Source organism: Eriocheir sinensis, chromosome 36, assembly GCF_024679095.1.
Source record: "Eriocheir sinensis breed Jianghai 21 chromosome 36, ASM2467909v1, whole genome shotgun sequence".
Lineage (NCBI taxonomy): Eukaryota > Metazoa > Arthropoda > Malacostraca > Decapoda > Varunidae > Eriocheir > Eriocheir sinensis.
Genome location: NC_066544.1, coordinates 8,943,824 through 8,960,176, shown reverse-complemented (window position 1 = coordinate 8,960,176; position 16,353 = coordinate 8,943,824). Strand labels below are relative to the sequence as shown.

Genomic DNA, 16,353 nt, shown 5'->3' with positions numbered 1-16,353 from the left:
GCTAGCGACCCCTGGCACTCCCAAGCTACTACCAGGAACCCCCTGTCGCCGCTACGCTTTCCCGGAACAGCCTGGGAATATTACTGGGATTCTGGGAACGGAAGGAAAGCCACACTCACCCCCTTCCTCCTTTCCCTTCCTTCCTGGCAAAACATCAATTTTCCCCAAAATGCTTTTATCTCCCTCCCCGCACCGGATGTAGAAACACGACACTTATCTTTTGAGTCCGTTTTGAAGGAACCAAAATTGCTTGAAGATTATCACTATTGTTTATCAGGTTACTCAACTATTTTTATAATCTGCTATCGCGGCACTCACTGTTTGTCTTGAGATCTTACAAGTGTGTGTGGGTTCAAAGGGCATGAGCGAAGATGGCACTACCAGGCACCACCCCCCCACACCCTGGCCCAAAAACTGAAATAGCTCATGACTACAACAAACGCATGCAGGATCAATCATCACGACTCCACCATTGATTGCAAAATAACAGAGCAAGGGAATAGTAGGCATAAAAGACAGAAAAAATCATGGCAGCGGTGGGATTCGAACCCACGCCTCCGAAGAGACTGGTGCCTTAAACCAGCGCCTTAGACCACTCGGCCACGCTACCTGACCTAAATACGGAATTTCGGTGACATTTTGAGTTATTAAGTCCTCTCTTAGTCTCTTCTTAGTTTGAATGATCTTATATATGAGTTATGACATAACCAAGTAATGTCTCTTGTTAACCTTTGACAAAATTATTTAAAAATATCGCATATGCACTAAAAATGTAGAAGAAATAACTATGGCAGCGGTAACACTGCACTCACCCACACCATTACATAACTGCAACACCCTACACGGGCCTCCCCAGCTAGCCAGCCAACCATTGATCCCTTTGTCTGGACATTCGCCTTGTTTTCCGTCCCACGAGTGACATTTTGTTCTTAACTATAATAATCAAAACATGGTAACTACCATGGTACTTATGTTTGAGTATATCGCATACACGTCACACAAAGGTTTTCTTGACCTATTGCCACTGATATTTACTGGAGAAGTCTTGGTTTGCTTCGTATAGTGACAGCCATTCAACACGTATATATAAACAGTAGGGTAACACACAGGCCTTAACACACTCTTCCTGCCTCCATCTTTAACAGCTTATCTCACGGCCTGGGGCATGCTGTAGCTGCTGGGTCATCATTATATTCGTCACATGACTGAGCTTGCATGCCTCACTCTCGTAAATACATTACATCATGTGATTCTGATAACATTCTTCAACAACCACTTAATTTTAGATGCTGATAATTTAATGGGTTTTCCTTATTGATAATCGAGTCTAATTAAGAGAATACTGGCACCTCATGTGTTGCGTCAGTGTATGTTAATGCGCGTCACTTTTTCACCGTCAAACTTGTGCTGATAATAATTCTTACATCAGATGGAAAAATTTAACAAGGCTGGAGAAGGATGGAGTACGCTAAGGTACGTCAGAGTATAGACGAAAAGCAATTAACACAGAGAATGACTTTTTTCCATTTGTGGCCTAATAATGGCTGATGATGATGTTTGCGTCAATACACGTCAGCGGGGTACACGTGTATAAGAGGCATATGGAGGAGCATCTAAAGAGGAGTACTTCATCGCTAACTCCGTCACAGCCCAAGTTTGCTATAGTGGTGGTATGGCGCCTTGCAAGAACAGGTCACCGCTATATTCAACCTTGGCAGAAATACCTATGCATACCTATGTTCAGAGGGGAGCACGAAGGGGCGGGAAATAGGACACACACACACACACACAAAGGCGTATACCACTAAAATCAAAATAGGACTGTTATGAGCCCATTATTTAAAATTAGCATGAAGGCATTTTTAACCTGTACTGCACGATGCGTTTTCTCAAAAACATTTTCTACTTGTGGCAGCAGTGACAACTTTGGGAAACAAGTGTACTATCGTCACTTTGTTGCTTGTTTTATTTTTCATGATAACTATAGTAATACACAATCGAGTACTGAGTAGTAAATGGTAATCTCATAAATATATCAATAAACAACAATAACTACTATGGGGGCCATGTGCCCTCCTCTGTTGTACTAAAATACAGCACTTATTGTATTTCATCCTTATGCCCAGTAAAACTAATTAGTCCCATAGATTCAGAATCAAGCCCAACAATTTGCATAAACAATGAAACTATGAATACAGTTATGGCCTGGAACACTTGATCCTGTATTCATAAACCAAAGCAATTTTAGTGTATTAAAGTTTAATTAAGGCTGATGAATGGTTTTAGGGCGAAATATGGTATGTATGTGACACACACACACACACACACACACACAAACCTCAAATCCTGTATACTACAACTTGGTAAATATATTGGCACCAAAGATATCACAAGGTTATCACTTTTAAACAAAATAAGAAACTACAACACTAAAAAGTGCACTATTGCACTATTGCACAGAAAGCTGCTCAGTTGACAGGATCAAAGACAAGGCACTTCAAACTACAATACATAATTAACAATGGTTAACTAAGAAAAATAAAATACTTGTAATACTAATATTACAACTACAAACAATAACACAGGACTAGAAAAAAACATTAACAAATGACGAACACCTATCCGAAAATATTATTTTTTTTAGCAGCAACTTCTGGGTTGGTGTGCTGTCCTCCTTGAGAAGGAAGTGGATGGATGATGATGAGCAATGGGAGATTAGGATCATATTCTAGCACCTGGAAGCAAACTCTAGTTTTTTGGTACCACTTTACTAAAAAATGAGGTTGCAACTCCACAACCAATTGCAGTATCTACTCGCTTTCAGGTGAACAAGGCATGTACTGTAAATGGGCACTGACTTAACAGTCTCCACCAAAACCAGGACCTTGCGTCTGAGTCAAGCTTGCTGGCCCAAAAACAATACAAAATAATAGGGAACTATTTGAAAAGGGTTAAAAGTACTTTTTCCAATAACAACTACAACTAAATAAGACTTAGGAAGCTATTAATACAGCATCCTAATCAGAATTCCCAATAAAATACCCAAATAAAATGTTCAGGCTAGGTTTCTAATGCAACTATAAAGAAATACCTTTCTTGTTAATGAAGACAGCACCCAATAAGTCAATAAAAAAGTGTTGTCCAATGAAGGATGTAACCCATCAATGCACCAGCTCCCTGCACTAATTAGGAACTTTTCAGGTGTTCCATGGAAGGCGATCGAGGTCAACATTGCCACCACACAGGATGACCCCGACCTTCTGTGGTGGCGGGCTGACCTCCTTCAGGCGGTGCAAGGCTGCATACACTGCTGCCCCTGAAGCCACCTCCACCACCATCTAGAACACATCATCGTCATCAGTCACGACTATCACGCTATCTTTAGTTAACCCTATCTTTACTATAAATATTTTTCATCAACTAAACTGGATGACTGTTATAAAAGGGCAAAGAACCCTTTCTATAAAAGTTACAAAGACTTAAGTTGAACTATTCTCCAACCAAGAGATTAGGATTCACAGGAGGAGGAAGTGTTTGAGTAGCAGCTGTAGTATAGTAGAGGCAAGGACTTGTATACAGATGCCTTTGAGTACAGATTACAAGAAAACTTGGAATTACCTTCAGACGCTCAAAAGTCAGCTTCATGCCCTCAACCATCTGTTCATCAGTGATGGTGAAAACTTTGTGCTCAGCAAAGTCACACAAGATGGGAAAGGTCAAGTCACCCACCTGTTCAGAGGAAAGGTGGTTCAGATTATTGGAATAACAGTATGCATTATTATAGCTTAGCAGGTTCTATTCATAACCTTCCAATTTCTTTTTTTAGTCATATATAAATACTCTGTTCTCATACTTCTTAATTTCCACATTCAGCTATAACGTACTTCAACCTTTGTCACTCTCCCCACAAAATTCTTTGCTTTAGTTTTGTCTCAAACCAAAACCAATAAACAGCTCTTCTCTAAGGACACAGTCAACTTCCACTTTCGTTCACATCCTTTCCATCATACCTAGCCATTCCCCAGCTGCCATTTTTTTGTGTACAAGCTCAGCAGCCGACTGATATTAGATTCCAAGCTGTGACCTTTCTTGAGAATACATAGTTGGTGGGAAATACCACAAAATAAAGAGATGACATACTGTTATATTTTTGGAGTAATGAATATGGTTTACACACGTTTCATCATGTCACAAAAAAATTATTTGTAAGGAAAATTTTGTTGAGTAATAGTAATTGCTTGATAACCACAAAGGTTAGATAGCTTCCATTGTGTGCCAGTGTTGAGGAAAGGAAGACAAACACTGTGAAGCCCTTAATGATTTTAAAATGCATCGAAGAAGAATAAGTACAAGTGATATTGTAATGAAGTTACCATGTCAAGTTAGTGTAACCTTTGGAAGTTCTGAGGATATGCTCTAATCTCACCTGCTGGATTCTAATGGAATCTGCCACTGTATCCAAGAACTTATTAGGGCCTGAATAGATCTTTTCTCCTTTCTCTAAACACCTCTGGAGGTCTTTGCCCACTGGTTCAACAGCAAACACTGAAACATACAATCTTGAACTTGCAGGAGTCAAATCTTTATTACAAAAACTAAGATGTATGTGAACAACACACTTTAAATTCTTAAATGTATTGCTTATGTATGTGATGAATGAAGTAACAGTATACTACACCACAAATATATGATCCTGTCTACTTGAAGACTAAAATCATGGAATGGCACACAATGCCACACAGCCCACACCACAAATTATGGTTGATAAGTTCGGTTTTCTGTGATCAAAAGATAAATCCAGGCACGAACAACTTGTGGGGGTAAAAACTCAGGAACTGGGATGGACAACAAATCTCACTGGCTGCAGCAATAGCATATGCTGTGCTAAGAAATTCCTAGTTGATCTAGATTACATAAATTTGGAATGGTGCTATGCAGAGGATGTGATGCATTAGAATGAATACACATAACATGCAAAGAGTACTAATGGCATGACAATGTTCAAGATTACATATCATATTTCATTATTTCTACTGCACATAAATTTAGCTGTTTGTAAAAACTGTATCAGTTATAGTTGGTTCACCTGAGTCAGAAGTGTGCATTATTGCGTAACGGCAACTTGCAGCTACATGGCGTGTCTGATTTCGTGGATACTGTTTGCTAGCTTACGCATAGTAAACAGTCGTCAGTGTCAATCATATGCAGGCAGCAATAACAAATGCCATCAATTATAGTCGATTTTGAGTTAAAAAAATATTATTAATGTCGCAAATAGCTGTTTTATTAATATAAAGCCTGCTAATTTTCTCAGTGGTAGACAGCTTCAAGGATGTTTGATAATCATAATCAGTGATCTTGTAAATTAACAAAACAGTTAGTATTTGAGACATTACTAATATTTTTTAACGCATAATCGACTATAATTGACGGTATTTGTTATTGCTGCCTGCATATTACCGACACTGACGACTGTTTACTATGCGTAGGCTAGCATACAGTATCCATGAAATTGGACACGCCGTGTGGCTGCAGATTGCCATTGCGTGATAATGCACACTTCAGACTCAAGTGAACCGACGGTAGTACCGTAACATCCAGCAGCAGCAAAGAGTACTTAAGGAACATTAGAAACAATTGTCAAATCTGATGGAATCTGTAAAAGCTACTACAACTCAAGTACTTACAAATACACAGGCTGTATGTATCACTCCTTTCTAACATTGAGAACTTCATTCAATAACACACATGCTAGAAAACACAAAACCACACTCACACAAAGCAGGTTGATTGGCATTTCAGTGATGCCCCTTACACCCTTACCTGCTGAGTCCTGATAGCATCAGCAATGGTATCTAAGAACTGAGGTGGGTTTGGCCACAAGCGCTGCCGACTCTGAAGGCACCTTTCTAGGAACTTCCCAAATGGCTCAACAGGAAACACTACCAACCCAAAACAATATAAAGAGACGCTTCACACCACAGAATATCTTATGAACATCTATGTCCAAAAAACAATAAACAGCCAGTAACACCTCCATAAATCAAGGAAAATTCCAGGCAAGAAACAGCCAATGAAGAGCATATTCCACAAGTTTGTTACTGATACTATGAGTCTGCGATATTCACAAATCATCCATCAAATAGCAGTAAAATATCAAATAACTTTCAATTAAGATCCATATTTCATGAGGTCATCAAATCAAATGTTGAGAAAGTAATCAAAGTGACTTCTTAACATTAATATCTAAACCATCCTATCCATGATACTACCATACTACATGATACTGATGCAACTAATTTAAGAGGGTAAAGCATAAAAAAAGTTAAAATACTGTGCTAATACTCGAATGAAAAGTTTTATCTAATTCATAATGACACTTCAAAAGCATATAACTACAAGAAGTTGTAATGGTTGTGATCTGTGGTTGTTGTTTTAATTTCTTCAGTCTGAGTTTCATTCTGTTTTTATATAACTTAAAGAAGAGAAATAATGATAAGGATGATAATGATGAACCAAGGAACAGTTTCCTGACTGACATCTCTGCCCAAACATTTAGTGACACCAAAACTATTAAGTAAATACCACACCCAACAGTCAGTGTTAGTTCAAAAAGTTAACTCTGTTAGATGGGTGTTACCATCCAAGGACCATCAACACAAGGAATGACTAACCTTTGCAATTGGGTTGCATCTCTTGGGCTGCTACAGCAATGCCGGATGTCATTCCCCCTCCACTGATGGGCACCAGAATAGCATCTAAATCTGGCACCTAAAATAAACTGAAAATTAGAATAAGATAAAGTGCATATTTCCCTAACTTAAATGTGCAATGATTTTTTTTTATGTATATATAGCCTATGCTAATTCATATAACAAATCAATTTGATGTGGCTGACATGTATACAGCTTACAAAACAACACTCTTCTATATTTCACAATCAAAAGGAAATTATTAAGAGTACAGAATATTGTTACTACAAATGCACAATAGAGAACCAACATCAATAATAAATCACCTAATAAGTAAACTTATTGCTATGAAGCACCTCATATGTCATTAAAATTACACCCATTTTATGACCAAGTCCAATTAACCCTTTCATTATGTGACGCAGACAGCGGCGTCACAGTATGGAAAGGGTTAAACGGAAATGGAAGAGGATTAATCCTCTTTTAAACCTCTTCCATTTCCTCTTAATCCTCTGCTAAACCTCTTAAGAGGAAATGGAAGAGGATTAAGAGGTTTAGAAGAGGATTACTCCTCCTCCATTTCCTCTTAACCCTTTCCATATTGTGGTGCCGACGTCTGCGTCACCGTATTGAAAGGGTTAAGCATTTTTTCTATGGTGGAGCATGAGAGCCCAGAGACTCACCTCCTCCAGGAGCTCCAGGGCGATGGTAGCCTGGCCAGCCATCACCCGGTAGTCGTCATAAGGATGGATGATGGTCTGGCCCATCTCGTTGGCAATGGCAGCACATGTTTCTTTGCTGCCACAAAAAAGGAATAATTAATTATATTTTTACTTTCTTATTACATAATGCTACACAGAAAAAAAATTATGGTTTCCCTACCATCAGGTAAATAGAACATACTGGCAACTGAAACTGAAGGTCATACATAGACAAGGAAAAATGTTGAATATATCACATGTTAGGCAAAAAGGGAAGGAGGGAAGTCAATAGTAGATTGCACTGTCAAACCAAAGTGTATAAGTAAGAACAGATTTATGTGCATGATCATCTTTTGGGAGCTCCGGTCACAGACTTTATAACAGGTTCATAGCCCACATGAATAACTGAAGGACAAAGTAGCTAACAGACAGCAAACTAAATTTCTAGAATTCACTTTTGCCGGAGGCTGACTGACTTCTCACCGTGCCTGTGGAGATGGCTCACAGAAGACCAGCTTGGCACCATACCCCTCTATGGCACTGCACTTGACCTTGGGGGTGTCTTTAGGCACCACCACACTGCATGGCAGCCCTGCACACTCTGCCCAGGATAACACAGTGTAACAATCACTAACCACACTTGTCTCCTTGTTTGCTTAAATGGTAATACTATCATTTCTATGAATATTAATCTTGCAGTTTTGATTGGTACCTCAAGAAGGAAGTAAGAAGTAATTCCTTAAAATTTATTATAGTCTAAAAGCAGAGACACGCCAGTCCTCGTCAAGTGAGCAGCTCGGCCAGCCCTTCCGCTGGTTGTAGACTGCTGAGCTGCTCACTTGGCTCCTGCTACGGGCTGCCTCTGGCGCCCATGCCCCCTCCTGCTGGGAGGGGGCAACCCCTCAACGCCCGCAAGAGTGCTATGACTCGATTCCTCTTAATGGGCCGTCGATACAACAAGGGGCCGTTTCCCCTTAAGGGGGATTAATCTTTGAAGAAGAAGAAGTCTAAAAGCCTTGTTAAATTTGGTTTAGTAGCTAATGACAACAGGAGAAAAATCACTGTGAAAAGTGTATACTAAATGGGGAGGTGGTGACTGACTGGTCAGTGTTCAGATGTGGTGACTCACAGACCTGTATTCAAGTCCTGCTGTCACCAGCAGAAGATTTACAGCCCTTGTCAAGGGCCTTAAGATAACCCACTATTGTCCTGATGACCATCTATCAGCCCTAATTTCAGCAAAATTATCAAGAGGAACAAGAGGAGCCCCATGGAGCAGCATGTGCCAAGCAAGACACATTAGTGTCACTATTGATATATACTGGGGCTCAGCATCTAGCCCCCACCAAGAAATGCCTACTAGCAGTATAGGCTGTACATAAAAAAAGGAATGTAAAAATTAGGTTACATACAGAAATATGTCAAATTTAAGCCATGAACTCTTTAAGGCATAGAGACTTACTGGCAGCATAGGCTACAGCTTGGCCATGGTTGCCTGTGCTGTGGGTGACCACGCCAGGGCTGTCAGGATTGTTCTCTTTCTCGATGAACACCTAAGAAAAAACATGTAGTATATATTTTTTTTTTGTAATGGAAATGCATTTAATAAAACTTTCTCATAAGTTATTAGGTGGGTAATGTAAAGATGTAATTCACAATCACTCTTCTGGAGCATCATGTTGTAAAAAAACATTCTCAGAACTTGCTTTACATCTGGAAAATAATGATTTTATCATATCAGTATATTTTTTCTAAGTTAACTCTGTCTTTTGAATCTTAACTGAAAACAGCAAAATGTACCAAGAAATTTGTCTGGCATTAGTCAGTTTGACAACATGCAAAAATATAGCTTTCTACAAATGAATATTTCCATGTTCCCAGGCAGATGGATACTTTGACAATTGTGAAAATCAAGGGCATTCCCCTTTTTCTTAAATTCATTCACATAACAGTAATAACACACTAGAATGATAAAATCTATCTGAAACAGTATAACCTTGGGAGGTCATGGCCCCCTTTGGGAGGTTAAAACATATATTCACTTTTTATTTACTGACCGAGGCTTGTAATAATGATAAGTTGAGGCGTCCTGTGCCCTGGTAATTCTCAACAGATACATATGTTTCTCTCCCTGGGATTCCTTGTGACCCCTTACCGCGTTGCAGGCCCCTCGCGCCTTGAAGGAGCCTGTCTTCTGCAGGTTCTCGGCCTTGAAGAAGAGCTGCCTGCCAGCGAGCTGGTCGAGGCACCGAGAGGTGAGGACGGGGGTGCGGTGCAGCCAGCGGCCTGCCCTGCTGGACGCCTCGCGCACCTCCCGCAGGCTGAACGGGGCTGCCATCCTGCTGCTGAACTACCACCAAGCACACACACGTTCAGTTACCGCCGTTCCGTGGCCGTGCGCACCGACGAGGGACTACATAACAGTTTAGCTCGGCAACAGTGGCTGGGAGCCGCGCGGACCACATTCACACGCAACGCAACCTTTGGCCCGGCGCGGCGCACTTGTACGGCGACACATTTCACCGACACGCTACTTTGTGTGGGAAGGAAGAACATAACTGAGCTGGCCATAGCTGCTTCATATACTATGTAAGGATTTATCAATATTAAACAGCATAATACTCGACGTTATATCACAACCAAGGAGGAAAACTGATCGAATGTTTTGAAATACTAAATGGATTCACGAATGTGGATAAATCAAAATTGTTTATGATCGATGACATTTTGCGGAGGAGGAATAATGGTATGAAACTTAAATGTAGAAAAGTAAATTCAAACTGCACCAAACTTTTCTTCACCAACATTGTAGTGTGAGAATGGAATAAGCTTGACCGACGTACACATCCTTCAACTTAATATTAACTTGAGTTGAAATACAAAGTTTTGGAGCCATCTGATTAATGTAGAATCACTTAAGTGTAAGGACAGATCACCTATAGTCTGGACCACATAGTTATATATATATATATATATATATATATATATATATATATATATATATATATATATATATATATATATATATATATATATATATATATATATATATATATATATATATATATATATATATATATATATATATATATATATATATATATATATATATATATATATATATATATATATATATATATATATATATATATATATATATATATATATATATATATATATATATATATATATACAACTCTGTGGTCTGGACCTTGGGGTCAATGTGGTCTGATTTTCTATGCAAATCTATGTAAACTCATTAAGCCAGTAATCGATGATTTATATTTGCATGAAAATGATTATTATATATAGAGGCTAGGCGGTGTAGAGATTATAATCATTTTTTTTCTTGCTTTCTTATTACATTCTTCAAACAGAACATATTAAAAAAAAATCCTCCCTTGGGGTATATCCCCAACGAAATACCCCCCCCCAAAAAAAAAAAAAAAAAAAAATCCTCATCAACAAGCATATAGAGACGGTTACACGTTTTATCTTGCATAAAGCATCCTGACCTTAGAGAGAGTGGAATTAATACTACCCGAGCCATGTACGGCATACACCGTAAAAAAAGTAAAATTCGTTGACGCTACAGCTTGGGGATATTGGTAAGGGAGTGCTGTCAACTGAAAAGTCAGCAATTAAGTCAAGGCCCTCTCAGGTCACGCATGATGCTGCTGGAGGATTTGGTTTCTGCGGCACTATATATAGGTGGTTTGTTAGACAAATCGGTGAGGGAGTTTATAAAAATAGTTGCCCTTCAGCTTGTGGAAAGTCTGGCACAGAACCGTAGTCCTTCGTTGGGTATATTTCCTGTTAATAAGCAAAAATAATAATAAAGAAAAAGAAATAAAGAAAGTAAGAAAGAAATTCGTAACTGAATATATGCGCCAAAATACCGCAGAGTTTGGAAACTAACGCTTTTATTGAACTGCCTATTATTTGCCACTACTCTTTGCATACACACACACACACACACACACACACACACACACACACACACACACACACACACACACACACACACACACCAACCACCCTTCCCCACTTCCCCCATTACTCATCACATAAATCTCATTGTACTTTGTGTATTTTCAGCCTTCTGGCTGCCAACAAATTAATAAACCATTTTTATTATTATTATTATTATTATTACACACACACACACACACACACACACACACACACACACACACACACACACACACACACACTCAGACACTACTACTACTACTACTACTACTACTACTACTACTACTACTACTACTACTACTACTACTACTACTACTACTACTACTACTACTACTACTACTACTACTACTACTACTACTACTACCTGTGAACGAGGCAACCATCCATCCCTTGGGCTGCGTTGCCACAAACATCACCAAGACAGAGATGCTCACCAACGAGCATATATAAAAAGGTGCATGAAGGTGGATGAGCCTCACTCCACGCCAAACAGTGGCAGGAAGAACGACAAAACCTGCGTGTGGAAGACAATTCAAATCCTCCTTACTCTTTTCAAGTTACTTTTATTTACGTGAACGGAAGAATGAGAGGAGCTGGCTGGGTGTGGGCGTGGGTGTGCCTGGTAGCGTGCGCGGCGGCGGTGACCACTGACCAGTACTACCAATATGTCTCCACCACCTCCAAGATCAGCCTCGTCGCCCCCTCCTACCCAAACGTCTCCCTTCTGAAGTAAGAAAGGGAGCGGGGAAGTAGAGGGGTTGTAGGTCTGGGTGTACACTTGTGTGGGTAATTGTCTATATATTCGACACTGTCTGATTACAGGTGCGTGTGTGTGTGTGTGTGTGTGTGTGTGTGTTAGAGAGAGAGAGAGAGAGAGAGAGAGAGAGAGAGAGAGAGAGAGAGAGAGAGAGAGAGAGAGAGAGAGAGAGAGAGAGAGAGAGAGAGAGAGAGAGAGAGAGAGAGAGAGAGAGAGAAGAAAAAGGTGGCGGAGAAGAAAATAGAAGCAAAGATATAGGAAGGAGAGCAATGCTGAAAATGCCGACATGCAGGACATTACACAAGGATACGTAATGATACGAAGAGGCCACATATAACTGTCTACATTTCATACCATCATCTGACTTTTTTGTGTGCGTATAATATAGACAAGTCCTATATTTCATCCCCTCTTTACTCTTTCCGAAGTGTTGCAGCTGTGCCTTCCGAAGCAACGTTCTTTCAACCCTATACATTCCCTCCTTTCACTACTCTGTATGCAGTAAAACAGACAAATATTCCCTTCCAGGTGTGCCTTCCTCTGCAACGCTGTGTCCGGCTGCTGGCTGTTTATGTACCGCCCTGAGACGAAGGCCTGCCTCCTTCTAACCCGGGACAAAGTCTCTTATCTTGATAACCATGATGGCTCCTCCTACCGCCTTTATGTCCTCCGCCCCACCAAGAAAATCCTCTACTTCTTAAATGAGATGGAGTACAACGATGCCGAGAGAACTTGCCAGGCCTATGGGGGGAGGCTGTACTATCCGGGAAGCTTCTCTGACATACAAATGCTACAAAGCCGCAATATGGACGGCTACGTAGGGCTGAACAAATTCACAGGGGAGTGGATGAACAGCGACGGCCAGCCCTTCACGGACACCTCCCTCTGGGCCTCCTATTTTCCTACCAACAACGGGCCCTGTGCCCGCGTGAATTACGGCAGATTGATAGACTGCTCCTGCACCAAAACCAGAAACTTCGCATGTCTTTTGGAACTCTAAAACAATTCATCTTGGGACTGGTCTTCATTTTAAGTAAAATGACATAATATATTTGAAATGGGAATGGAAGATATTTTTAAAGTCGGGTATTACCGCTCACTAGCCACTCGTAAATCACTTTATTGTCACTGAGAATGGAAAAACAAAACAAAATAAATAACAAATAATTGATTAATTAGTAAGTAAATAGATAAACATATAAACAGAGAGAGAGAGTGAGAGAGAGAGAATATATATATATATATATATATATATATATATATATATATATATATATATATATATATATATATATATATATATATATATATATATATATGTTTTGCAGCTGACGTCATCAGTGGGGGTGCGGGGGTAGCGCGGGCCTGCACGGCCATCTTGGTGGTCAGTGGTGGTAGTCACTTATCAAAGCAAATCTTGGTGGCGGATAAACAAGTGCTCTGTGTGTTCGTCATGGGATACGAATGCTGTGCGGTTGGATGTTCTAACTGACACGGAAGAGATGCTGTGTCATTTTATAGATTTCCAGCGAATCCAGAAGAGCGGGGGAAGTGGATAGCAGCTGTGAGGAGGGAAAACTGGCGGCCGTCATCTTCATCTCGACTCTGCAGTGCTCATTTTGTCAGAGGTAAATATTACAGGCAAGACTGATCAGATTATTACATGAGGTAACATTCATTTAGGTACTGCCCCGGGTCCCCTAGCTTATTGTGTGGCGGGGGATTACTCCGGAACGGGATTTACATGAGCTGGCGGAGGTAAACACGCATGGTGGCGCTCAAGCAGGGGAAGAAAATAGGAAAGGAAATGCAGTGGAGGCAAAGTGCACAGAGGGACAGAGCTCAGTGCTGGGTGGAGTATATAAGTGTACGCAGGGAAGTGACCAAGAGTGCGTAGTGTAAGGTGACTTGCCGTCATCTGCCCTCACCTGTCGTCACTTGCCCTCACTTGTTTGCCTGCCTGTGCTGCCTAGTCCTACCTGGGCCTACCTGGGCATCACTGGTCAGCAACAGATCGGCCAGGCAGAAGGACATGTAGCCAGTCAACCGACCAGCCAGACAGTCAGCCAACCAACCAATCAGGCAGTCAGTCAACCACCCAGTCAGTCACCCAGTCAACCAGCCAGCCACCCAGTCGGTCAGTTAGAGAGACAGTCACTTTACCAATCAGCCAGCTAATCAACCCATCAGGCAACCAGTCAACCCACCAGTCAACCAGACAGCCAGCCAGCCAGCTAGACAACCAGTCTACCAGCCTCCTCCTCCAAAAGCACTGATTTTTTCGATGTATTTAGCTTCACAGCATTCTCAAGCGATCTCGCGTAATCACTTAACACAAATGATGCTGAAGGTCCTGCCATTTGCCCGCGGGTAGTGACTTAGGATGGGGCACACGTGGTGCGTCTGCCCACTCTGCTGGGGAGGTGACCACCAGCGGGTTTGCAGACGACGCACAAGGTGCAGACGACGCTATTTCGTGACGTCACTGCAAAACCTATATATATATATATATATATATATATATATATATATATATATATATATATATATATATATATATATATATATATATATATATATATATATATATATATATATATATATATATATATATATATATATATATATATATATATATATATGTTTATTTATTTATTTATTCTTCCTCTCCTGAACTAAGAAGTTGGACTGCCTAAAGTAGCACCCGCTACATTGGTGACCCCGGAGTGACTCGAACACCCAGCCCTCTGATCCCTCACACTTCCTCTGTATAATATTCATTATATATTGATCATGACCTTACTTTTAACGTAGAAGGGTGTACAGCCTTCTATGTAGAGGGTCTCAGATATAGTAATCAAAAATCACAACGAGAAAACAGAAGGAAGTATTGGGGCAGGAAGGAGGAAAACTCACAGATACGCAAATGAGGTTTCAGGCCCCGGCCCCGGTCCGCCACCGTAGCAGCGCTCCACAAAATAATAGTCTATATTTGACTCGACGTCAACCAGCCATGTTACACAATCGTGCATGTCATTGTTAGAGGTATATTAACCAGTAAATGGAGAAAATGCAACATACAGGTCAGGCACCAATTACTGAGAGGGGTTGGTTACATGTTTTTAGGGAGAGAAATGGTTGTGGAGTGGTGGAGATGGCTTGATCACCAGAGATAAAAAAAAAGACTTACAAGAGTGGAATAAATAATAGAAGATAACTCCTGTAAAAGAGAGAGAGAGAGAGAGAGAGAGAGAGAGAGAATAAGAATGAGTGAATTAGAATGAAAGAATAAGAATGAGAGAATGAGAATTAACGTTGTCAGGCAAATGAGTGCCCGTGGGTTGAATCGACTCGGTAACTTGCCCAGGTTTACACTTATTTTACATGTTTTGCAAAATAATTATGTGTTCATTGTACTTCTTATAGTACCCAAAGACCTCTACATTCCAGTAATGTGACCTGTTTGTGTGTAAAAGCCATGGGAGATGAATTACAGATGATTTCCTTGAAATTTCCACCAAGGAATCATTTGCATTCTTTTGTGTCGGTCTTTTTCAAGCTCAGTTTTCTCGCCTCCTATATACTGTTTCACCACAAATATAATTTTTACCGATGAAACGTTATGCTGCCATTCCCTCCTCTGCGGGCGCAACCAAAGGCAGAGCAAGCCGGTATGAAGGGAAAATGTTGAGGTGAGGTGTGTGGATGTCGCGCGTCCGGCCAGCCGGGCAATATTAAGGGTGGAATAGTGTTTTCGATTGACATCACGCCGCCATGCACCATGAGAGTGTGAGACCTTAACAAACCATGGTAACGCCGACAGGCGACTGGGCCGAGGACGAGTTGTCTCACGGAGACTACAGTAACTCCTTTGGGTTGTCTTTGGCTCCTGCTTGCTTGTTTGTGGGTGTGGATGTAAGAACAGCGATGCCACACTGCTGTTGCGTGATTGGGTGTTGGAATACGTCCAACAAACACCCAGTATCTTTCCATGGCATTCCTAGAGTGCCGACTCGTGATGATCACCGCAGGTATTTGACGAGGAAAGCAGCAGCCTCCGGTTATCAAGGATTTCCAGAGCCCAGATTTCAAATCCTGACCTCTGGAAAGTTTGCGGAAGTGTCCAGAGCCCAGACTTTAAAAACAGACCTCTGGAAAGCGTCCGGAAGGCACTTCATAACAGGTAATTATTGTTTACTTTGTAAATTTTACTGAAAGCCCCGAGCAAGGA

The 16,353-nt window shown here is 40.7% G+C and overlaps 1 protein-coding gene and 1 non-coding gene across 6 annotated transcripts; both read right to left on the bottom strand.

The window, feature by feature from the left end:
- Positions 1-528: 528 nt before the first annotated feature.
- On the bottom strand, positions 529-610 carry Trnal-aag (transfer RNA leucine (anticodon AAG)). Its single transcript has one exon. It is a non-coding gene; the product is annotated as a tRNA-Leu (tRNA).
- Positions 611-1,951: 1,341 nt separating this feature from the next.
- On the bottom strand, positions 1,952-10,036 carry LOC127007732 (probable serine racemase). 5 transcript variants are annotated; one of them, XR_007760474.1, is made up of 9 exons: positions 9,549-10,031; positions 8,856-8,946; positions 7,877-7,994; positions 7,376-7,490; positions 6,675-6,771; positions 5,824-5,942; positions 3,619-3,729; positions 3,092-3,338; positions 1,952-2,735 (listed from the first exon to the last, which is right to left on the bottom strand). XR_007760474.1 is itself a non-coding variant. In XM_050878982.1 (8 exons), the coding sequence occupies exons 1-8, from the start codon at positions 9,729-9,731 to the stop codon at positions 3,198-3,200; spliced, it is 975 nt and encodes a 324-aa protein (XP_050734939.1). In that variant the 5' UTR covers positions 9,732-10,036; the 3' UTR covers positions 1,952-3,197. The 5 variants fall into 5 exon arrangements, 2 of the variants coding, with proteins under 2 accessions (XP_050734939.1, XP_050734938.1); XM_050878982.1 differs by lacking the exon at positions 5,824-5,942 and adding an exon at positions 4,427-4,545 and having other exon boundaries at positions 1,952-3,338; positions 9,549-10,036; XM_050878981.1 differs by having other exon boundaries at positions 1,952-3,338; positions 9,549-10,030.
- Between the last annotated feature and the right edge of the window lie 6,317 nt (positions 10,037-16,353).